We start from the raw sequence: 10,635 nt of genomic DNA, 5'->3' as shown, positions 1-10,635 counted from the left end.
TACAGCCACATTACTGTTAACAGGACCCAGATCAACCCACTCACAGATACATGGAGCATCACTAGAGCCATTCCTACTCATTCTCTTTCTCTAACTGTTTTCCCATTCAACATAATGGGTTACTGATGAAGCAGATAGATTGTGGCTGATGTTGGATATCAATTCATTTCATTGACTCAGTACTGAATGGTTGGTGCTGAACTGCTGCTGCTGTTGACAACACATACATGTTGAAGATGTTGATGCGAACAAAACACAAACATTTACCTGGTGCTTTAATGGTACTGACCCATTTTCTATGATGGAAGCAGAGAAAGAGGGAGAGGGGGTGGGAGGGGAGGGGAGTAGAAGAGAAAAGAGGGGGAGGAGGGGTTGGAAGAGAGAGAGGAGATACAATAAATGAGAAAGAAGAGAAAGAGGTAAAGGATGGAGAGAGAGAGAGAAAAAGGGAGAGAGTACAGGGGGTAGAGAGAGAGAGAGATATGTTAGTGTGATTGGGCAGCACCTCATCTCTTTTCTATGACATCAGTGGCATCTGGCAGGACAGTCTCTCTGCGTACTCAGTCTGAGTTCTCAGCGTGTCTTAAACTGGGACATAGTGGAGATGCAGGCAGGTGGAAACAGTCTGGGTTACTGGGCACACACACACCACACACACACACACACACACCCACACACACACACACCACACACACACCACACACACACACACACACACACACACACACACACACACACACACACACACACACACACACACACACACACACACACACACACACACACACACACACACACACACACACACACACACACACACACACACACACACACACACACACACACACACACACACACACACACACACACACACATATATATAGTACACAGTACACACACACACACACACACACACACACACACACACACACACACACACACACACACACACACACACACACACACACACACACACACACACACACACACACACACACACACACACACACACACACACACACACACACACACACACACACACACACACACACACACACACACACACACACACACACACACACACACACACACACACACACACACACACACACATATATATAGTACACAGTACACACACACACACACGCACACGCACGCACGCACGCACGCACACACACACACACACACACACACACACACACACACACACACACACACACACACACACACACACACACACACACATATATAGTACACAGCACACACACACACACACACACACACACACACACACACACACACACACACACACACACACACACACACACACACACACACACACACACACACACACACACACACACACACACACACACATATATATATACTACACACACACACACACACACACATATATATATAGTACACAGTACACACACACACACACACACACACACACACACACACACACACACACACACACACCACACACACACACACACACACATATAGTACACAGTACACACACACACACACACACACACACACACACACACACAAGTCTGTACCTGTACACAGTACATGAATGACCCTGATGGAACATGGCCTCCAGTGTGACGACCCTTTGCTCTCTGACTCTGTGTGTAGGTGGAATCAGTTGGATCTGGCCATCGTGTTGCTGTCAGTGATGGGCATCACTCTGGAGGAGATCGACTACAGCGCTTCTCTCCCCATCAACCCTACCATCATACGCATCATGAGGGTGTTGAGGATCGCACGAGGTAACGAGGGGGAGGGAGGGAGGGGAGGGAGGGAGGGAGGGAGGGAGGGAGGGAGGGAGGGAGGGAGGGAGGAGGAGGGAGAGAGAGAAGAAGAAGTGCATATGAGTGTTTAGTCGCACCCTGGTACACACACACACATACACACACACACAGTTCAACACCTTTTCTACTCACGCCCCTCTGGAATCTATGGATAGCATGACCCAGTGTTCAGACCCGGTGTTCAGACCCAGTGTACAGACCCAGTGTACAGACCCAGTGTACAGACCCAGTGTACAGACCCAGTGTTCAGACCCAGTGTTCAGACCCAATGTACAGACCCAGTGTACAGACCCAGTGTACAGACCCAGTGTTCAGACCCAATGTACAGACCCAGTGTACAGACCCAGTGTACAGACCCAGTGTACAGACCCAGTGTACAGACCCAGTGTTCAGACCCAGTGTACAGACCCAGTGTACAGACCCAGTGTACAGACCCAGTGTACAGACCCAGTGTTCAGACCCAGTGTACAGACCCAGTGTACAGACCCAGTGTTCAGACCTAGTGTACAGACCCAGTGTACAGACCCAATGTTCAGACCCAATGTTCAGACCCAGTGTACAGACCCAGGGTACAGACCCAGTGTACAGACCCAGTGTTCAGACCCAGTGTACAGACCCAGTGTTTAGACCCAGTGTATAGACCCAGTATACAGCAGATCACTGCTTCATCATTAATCCTACCAAAGCTACAGCTCATGACTAATGGTTGGGCCGTGGGAGGGCCATGAGCGAGCGAGAGTGTATGTGTGTCTGTGAGTGTGTGTGTCTGTGTGTGTGTGTGTGTGTGTGTGTGTGTGTGTGTGTGTGTGTGTGTGTGTGTGTGTGTGTGTGTGTGTGTGTGTGTGTGTGTGTGTGTGTGTGTGTGTGTGTGTGTGTGTGTGTGTGTGTGTGTGTGACAGTGTCTGTGTGCGTGCGTGTGTGAGAGTGTGTGTGTGTGTGTGTAGGGCCACGTCTGTGAGAGTGTGTGTGTGTATGACAGTGTCTGTGAGTGCATGTGTGTGTATGACAGTGTCTGTGAGAGTGTGTGTGTGTATGACAGTGTCTGTGAGAGTGTGTGTGTGTATGACAGTGTCTGTGAGAGTGTGTGTGTGTGTGTGTATGACAGTGTCTGTGAGAGTGTGTGTGTGTATGACAGTGTCTGTGAGAGTGTGTGTGTGTGTGTGTATGACAGTGTCTGTGAGAGCGTGTGTGTGTATGACAGTGTCTGTGAGAGCGTGTGTGTGTATGACAGTGTCTGTGAGAGCGTGTGTGTGTATGACAGTGTCTGTGAGAGCGTGTGTGTGTATGACAGTGTCTGTGAGAGCGTGTGTGTATAACAGTGTCTGTTATAGCATGTGTGTATGACAGTGTCTGTGAGAGTGTGTGTGTGTATGACAGTGTCTGTGAGAGTGTGTGTGTGTATGACAGTGTCTGTTATAGCGTGTGTGTATGACAGTGTCTGTGAGAGTGTGTGTGTGTGTATGACAGTGTCTGTGAGAGTGTGTGTGTATGACAGTGTCTGTTATAGTGTGTGTGTATGACAGTGTCTGTGAGAGTGTGTGTGTGTCTGTGAGAGTGTGTGTGTGTATGACAGTGTCTGTTATAGCGTGTGTGTATGACAGTGTCTGTGAGAGTGTGTGTGTGTGTATGACAGTGTCTGTGAGAGCGTGTGTGTATGACAGTGTCTGTTATAGCGTGTGTGTATGACAGTGTCTGTGAGAGTGTGTGTGTGTATGACAGTGTCTGTGAGAGAGTGTGTGTGTATGACAGTGTCTGTGAGAGCGTGTGTGTATGACAGTGTCTGTTATAGCGTGTGTGTGTATGACAGTGTCTGTGAGAGTGTGTGTGTGTATGACAGTGTCTGTGAGAGTGTGTGACAGTGTCTGTGAGAGCGTGTGTGTATGACAGTGTCTGTGAGAGTGTGTGTGTGTGTATGACAGTGTCTGTGAGAGTGTGTGTGTGTGCGTATGACAGTGTCTGTGAGAGAGTGTGTGTGTATGACAGTGTCTGTGAGAGCGTGTGTTCTGGGTATAAATTTAGCTGTGACCTTTCGGAGGCTGGATGTTTCCCGTTTAGTCCAGAATTGAACCGGAGGGAATTCCCTAAATGCCCAACATTTATAATCTCCCCCTCCACTTCACCTCTCGCCAGTCCTCATCATAACCCTTTTCTGTCTTTCTGCCACTCTCTCTCTCTCTCTCTCTCTCTCTCTCTCTCTCTCTCTCTCTCTCTCTCTCTCTCTCTCTCTCTCTCTCTCTCTCTCTCTCTCTCTCTCTCTCTCTCTCTCTCTCTCTCTCTCTCTCTTTCTCTCTCTCTCTCCATCTATTCTCTCCATCCCAGTTCTGAAGCTGCTGAAGATGGCTAAAGGAATGAGAGCTCTGCTGGATACAGTGGTCCAAGCCCTACCACAGGTACAAATGCACGCACACACACACACACCCAGATAAACGAACATTGGGTGAGCCAATACTATGACAATGCTCAACACGGGCCAAAACAGCCCCCCTTCCCCCTCACACTGCCCTGGGAATCCATCCTAAGTTTGAGGCCTGGGGGAGAGAGCTGCGGTAGAAAAGGGAGTCCCAAACTGCAACTAGGACAGGCTGATCAATGACCAGGAATGTATAGTCTCCCTCTAGCTTTATGGGCAGTGCTAATTGGTGACTCAGACTGGCTTCCCTGCCACACACACACAAATTCACACACACACACACACACACACACACACACACACACACACACACACACACACACACACACACACACACACACACACACACACACACACACACACACACACACACACACACACACACACACACACACACACACACACACACACACACACACACACACACACACACACACAGCTCCTATGTATGATGAGTGCAGACAAACAGAGGGGTTAATTGAATGATTATGGCTAGGATTAGAGGCACTGTTTACATTTTCAAAAAATTAACAAGCATTTTTATCTGTTTTTCAACAAGATGTTCTACCAAGGGTTATTATGTAGATGATGGCAGCTGCAAACAATCAAATGAGATGATGATCTTCAAACAGTAGCTATATCTCTGTACATAATGTGGACAGTATGTGCTTTCAGGACCATGGAGAGTGCTTTGGGAAAAAGACTATTCATAAAGAGTGCTGATCTAGGATCATGTCCCCCTGTTTTATTCATTAGGATCAAAAAGGATAAACTGATCCTAGATCAGTACTCCTATTCTGAGACATTATGAATACCACCCTGGTCTAGATACAGCCCCTAGGCCCATAACCATTACTGCCTAGGCACCTCATGTAGATGTGAAAGGATTTGACATACACCTCTCATATTCTTTCTTATCTCTACAAGTGGCTAGGGGTTGTTTCTGGCTGGGGTACACTGATATTAATACCTCTACTACATTAAGAAATGAGGCGTGGGTTATTAGATCTGGTTGGGCTGGAAAGACATGACTCCTTTTCCTAAATAAGGTTTGGTCCCGACCACATCATTCCCACAGAGAAAGAGAGAGAGAGAGAAAGAGAGAGAGAGAGAGGTAGAGAGTGAGTGAAAGAGAGCAGGCAGGGAGAACAGGCAATGAGAAGGAAAGAGTGTAGGGAAGACGGAGGTAAGCCAGAACGGATCTCCTCTCCTCCGCTGCTATCGATCCCTGTCTCATTAACACAGGACCCTGGGTCGTCTCCCCAAGGGCATCAGGCAGGTAATTAACACCAAGGTGATTAAAGACGTGTGTGTGTGTCTGTTTGTATCCTTAAGTGTGTGTGTGTGTGTGTGTGTGTGTGTGTGTGTGTGTGTGTGTGTGTGTGTGTGTGTGTGTGCGTGTGTGTGCGTGCGTGCGTGCGTGCGTGCGTGCGTGCGTGATGAGAGGAGACAATCAGTCTGCTATAGTTACATCTTGAGAAGGAGGTGAAAAATCACCTGCCAGGGTAGTGTTACACACTGTCAAGACTGAGAGTAATGGTGTTACATGGAGAAGCCCCTGACAGATGTTAGCTAGCTAGCTGAATGTAACACTCAAACACATTACGACCGACGCCATCTCTTATCACAGAATCTGCCTAAAATAATCAGCCATTATCTAACATTATATCCCATTTCTCCCCAACTGAGCTAAAATGGCTACCATCTGCTGTTCACTAGATGGTAGTGGTGTCATTCAGTCACATCACATCACCACTAAAGCCAGTTGTTTTCTCTCCTCCAGGGGCTGGGTGATAAACTTCGGATATAGCCTATGTTAGTAGGCAACGCTCCGTGAATATCACCATTTCTGCTTTCTAAAAGCTAATTACGAGTGCTCACAGCGACATCTTGTACCATTCTCTTAGCTACTCATTTTTTTATCCCTGTGATGTTTTTTCTTTCCAGAAAATACAGACTTCCTTAAAACTAGTCCCTTGGCTGGGAGAGATTAGCTATCCCCTCTCTGGATTTGCATCTATGGCCACAGCCACTATTTGCTAGCTAACATTAGCATTGGGGACCAAAACACAGTAGAAGTGAATGGATCCTGGCTAGCATAGCATGCTCTTAGCTATGTTCACATATCAAAGTAAATTCAAGACTCACTTATCACTGACCCAGGTTTCACCCGACATAAATTCACCCTTTGTTTGTCTCTTGCTTGCTTGGATCACCCCTCATAGAAACATGTCATTAAGAATCACAGATCATTAAACTGATCTCAATGGAATATTGCTATTTTCAGAGGTGCTTAAATCATCCCCAGTAGTGTAAAATCTACAGTCTCCCTGGTAGATACATCACTAATCAACTGTGACACAGGTAGCTGGGGAGAACTTGCATTAGTTCTGGCCCAAAGGGAACTCGGTATCATACTGAGACAGTCTGACGAGAGACTGAGACTGACAGTATGACAAACAAAGTCTGGATCTAAAGTGCTTTAGAGATTTTTATAGAACTGTTACGTCACTACATAATTTCTACTTAACTTAGACATTGCTGACCTGGGGCATGTTCAGTAGACCCAAACGGGAGAAAACCTTTTGAAATGGAGGTATTACCACCTGAGCTTGTCCACGAAGAACACACATTTTTCCTTTGTTGGTTTCAAGAACTTTCCCGGACGTTCAGTACCTGCTGAACACGACCTTGGTCTCTAACCCTCACTAAACACTCCTATCTTAATAAACCTGGGTCGTGTTCTTCTATGAAAAACAGCTTCACATCTGTGACTGTTTGTCTTGCAATTTGGTAGCCTGGTAGAGGCTAGATCAGGTTAGATCTGGATTGAGCAGGCTAGATCTGGATAGAGCAGGTTAGATCTGGATAGAGCCGACTAGATCAGGCTAGATCTGGATAGAGCAGGTTAGATCTGGATAGAACAGACTAGATCAGGCTAGATCTGGATAGAGCAGGTTAGATCTGGATCGAGCAGGCTAGATCAGGCTAGATCTGGATAGAGCAGGTTAGATCTGGATCGAGCAGGCTAGATCTGGATAGAGCAGGCTAGATCTGGATAGAGCAGACTAGATCATGCTAGATCTGGATAGAGCAGGCTAGATCTGGATCGAGCAGGCTAGATCATGCTAGATCTGGATAGAGCAGGCTAGATCTGGATAGAGCAGACTAGATCAGGCTTTTTGGTATTTTGGGTATTTCATTAGGATCCCCATTAGCTGTTGCAAAAGCAGCAGCTACTCTTCCTGGGGTCCAACACAAAACATGGAACATGACATAATACAGAACATTAATGGACTAAAACAATTCAAGGACAGAACTACATAAAAAAATGTAAAGGCACACAGCCTAGATATTAATACAGACACACAAACTATCTAGGTCAAATAGGGGAGAGGTGTTGTGCTGTGAGGTGTTGCTTTATCTGTTTTTTGAAACCAGGCAGCTTTTTTGAGCAATATGTGATGGAACAGAGTTCCATGCAATAATGGCTCTATATAATACTGTACGCTTTCTTGAATTTTTCCGAGTTTGGGGAGTGTGAAAAGACCCCTGGTGGCATGTCTGGTGGGGTACATGTGTGTGTCAGAGCTTTGTGAAATTGACTATGCAAACAATTTGGGATTTCCAACACGTTAATGTTTCTTATAAAAAGAAAAGGTTATGCAATCAGTCTCTCCTCAGCTCTTAGGCAAGAGAGACTGGCATATATGTAGTATTTTTTATCAGCCCTCTGATTACAATGAAGAGCCAGACATGCTGCTCTGTTCTGGGCCAGCTGCAGCTTAACTAGGTCTTTCCTTGCAGCACTCGACCACACGACTGGACAATCAAGATGAGACAAAACTAGAGCCTACAGAGCTTGCTTTTTGGAGTGTGGTGTCAAACAATCAGAGCATCTCATTATTACCGACAGATCTCTCTCCATCTTTACAAGCATTCAATCTATAGGTTTTGACAATGACAGTTTACAATTTAAGGTATCACCAAGTAATTTAGTCTCCTCAACTTGTTCAACAGCCACACCATTCGTTTCCAGGTTCAGCTGAGGTCTAGAATTTAGGGAATGATTTGTACCAAATATAATGCTCTTGGTTTTAGAGATGTTCAGGACCAGTTTATTACTGGCCACCCATTCCAAAACAGACTGTAACTCTTTGTTAAGGGTTTCGGTGACTTCATTAGCTGTGGTTGCTGATGTGTATATGGTTGAATCATCAGCATACATGGACACACATGCTTTGTTTAATGCCAGTGGCAGGTCATTAGTAAAAATAGAAAAGAGTAGAGGGCCTAGAAAGCTGCCCTGCGGTACGCCACACTTTATATGTTTGACATTAGAGAAGCTTCCATTAAAGAAAACCCTTTGAGTTCTATTAGATAGATAGCTCTGAATCCACGGGGTTGAAAAGCCAAAACAGATATGTTTTTTCAACAAAAGGATATGGTCAATAATATCAAAGGCTGCACTGAAATCTAACAGTGCAGCTCCCAGAATCTTCTTATTATCAATTTCTTTCAACCAATCATCAGTCATTTGTGTCAGTGCAGTACATGTTGAGTGCCCTTCTCTAAAAGCATGCTGAAAGTCTGTTGATCATTTGTTTACAGATAAATAGTATTGTATTTGGTCAAACACCATTTTTTCCAACAGTTTGCTACTGGTCTACTGTTAGAACCAGTAAAGGCTGCTTTACAACTCTTGGGTAGCAGAATTACTTTGTTCTTCCCTCCAGGCCTGAGGACTAAGAATTTCCTCTGGTGCTCAGATTAAATATATGACAGATAGGAGTGGGTATAGAGTCAGCTACCATCCTCAGTAGCTTTCTATCTAAGTTTTCAATGCCAGGAGGTTTGTCATTATTGATCGATAACAATCATTTCCCAACTCTCCCAAACTAACTTTACAAAATTCAAACTTGAAACGCTCTTCTTTCATTATTTGTTTTTTTAATGCATGAATACAATGGCTCACTGTTTGTTGTTGGCATTTCCTTCCTAAGTTTGCCCACTTTGCCAATGATGTAATCATTCAAATAATTGGCAACATCAAATGGTTTTGTGATGAATAAGCCATCTGATTCGAATTGCTCTTTCTGGCCATAGTTCCATTTACAGTAAATTTGCAGTAAGTCAGCCAGTCAGATGTGCAGCCAGACTTATTAGCCACTCTTTTTGCCCCATCTCTTTCAACCATACAGTTTCCTCATCAATCCATCGAGCCTTAACAGTTCTAACAGTCAGTTTCTTAATAGGTGCATGTTTATCAATAATTGGAAGAAACAATTTCATAAATCCATCAAGTGCAGCGTCTGGATGCTCCTTATTAATTGCATCAGACCAACATAAGAGTCACAGCAAAATATTTTGTATGATCTCTTAAACACTATTTTAGGCCCAGTTTTTGGAATGTTGGCTTTCCTGCATATAGCCACTATATTGTGATCACTGCATCCAATGGGTATGGATACAACTTTAGTACAAAGTTCTACAGTGTTAGTAAAAATGTGATTGATATGATCCTGGATGATGCTGTTCCTGTAGTGTTTGTAAACATCCTGGTAGGTTGATTAATAACCTGAACCAGATTACAGGCACTGGTTACAGTAATAAGCTTCCTCTTGAACGGACAGCTTGATGAAAACCAGTCAATATTCAGGTCTCCAAGAAAGCAGACCTCTCTGTTTACATCACATACACTATCATGCATTTCACACATATTATTTAGATACTGACTGTTAGCACTTGGTGACCTATAACAACACCCCAAAAGAAAAGGCTTTAGACGTGCCAAGTGAACCTGCAACCACAACACTTCAATAACAATTGGCATAAGGTTTTCTCTAAGCATTACAGAGATATGGCTCTGAATATATACAGCAACACCTCCCCCATAAGCATTTATGTCTCTTCTATAAATGTTATATCCTTGTATTGCTACTGCTGTATCATCAAATGAGTTATCTAAGTGAGTCTCAGAAATGGCTAATATATTAATGTTATCTGATGTTAGCAAGTTATTGATTTCATGAACCTTCAGGCGACATATATTAATATGGGCTATTTTCATCCCTTTCCTGGGTAGCTTATCAGAGATAGACATAATACTGAAAAGAGCAAACAAAGCTAGAGAAAAATATATATATATTCAGCAGTCAATAATTAATTGGTGTGTGTGTGTGTGTGTGTGTGTGTGTGTGTGTGTGTGTGTGTGTGTGTGTGTGTGTGTGTGTGTGTGTGTGTGTGTGTGTGTGTGTGTGTGTGTGTGTGTGTGTGTGTGTGTGTGTGTGTGTGTGTGTGTGTGTGTGTGTGTGTGTGTGTGTGTGTGTGTGTGTGTGTGTGCTGCGGGGTTGAAGCTACGAACCCATAGGCTTGGCTCTCTCATCTCTTCCAGGCTTCTGG

The 10,635-nt window shown here is 44.6% G+C and overlaps 1 protein-coding gene across 1 annotated transcript in view; it reads left to right on the top strand.

Moving 5' to 3' along the window:
* LOC123998968 (voltage-dependent T-type calcium channel subunit alpha-1I-like) overlaps nt 1–10,635 on the top strand; it is a 50,138-nt gene that overhangs the window by 12,542 nt on the left and 26,961 nt on the right. Inside the window, exons 2-3 of the mRNA XM_046304257.1 lie at nt 1,648–1,781; nt 4,143–4,213. Coding sequence (XP_046160213.1) covers nt 1,648–1,781; nt 4,143–4,213 — 205 coding nt within the window. The remainder of the gene's footprint in view (nt 1–1,647; nt 1,782–4,142; nt 4,214–10,635) is intronic.

The sequence above is a fragment of the Oncorhynchus gorbuscha genome, linkage group LG16 (assembly GCF_021184085.1).
Source record: "Oncorhynchus gorbuscha isolate QuinsamMale2020 ecotype Even-year linkage group LG16, OgorEven_v1.0, whole genome shotgun sequence".
NCBI classification, from domain to species: domain Eukaryota; kingdom Metazoa; phylum Chordata; class Actinopteri; order Salmoniformes; family Salmonidae; genus Oncorhynchus; species Oncorhynchus gorbuscha.
The sequence above is the reverse complement of the archived record's forward strand: the minus strand, read 5'-3'. Positions and strand labels throughout refer to the sequence as shown.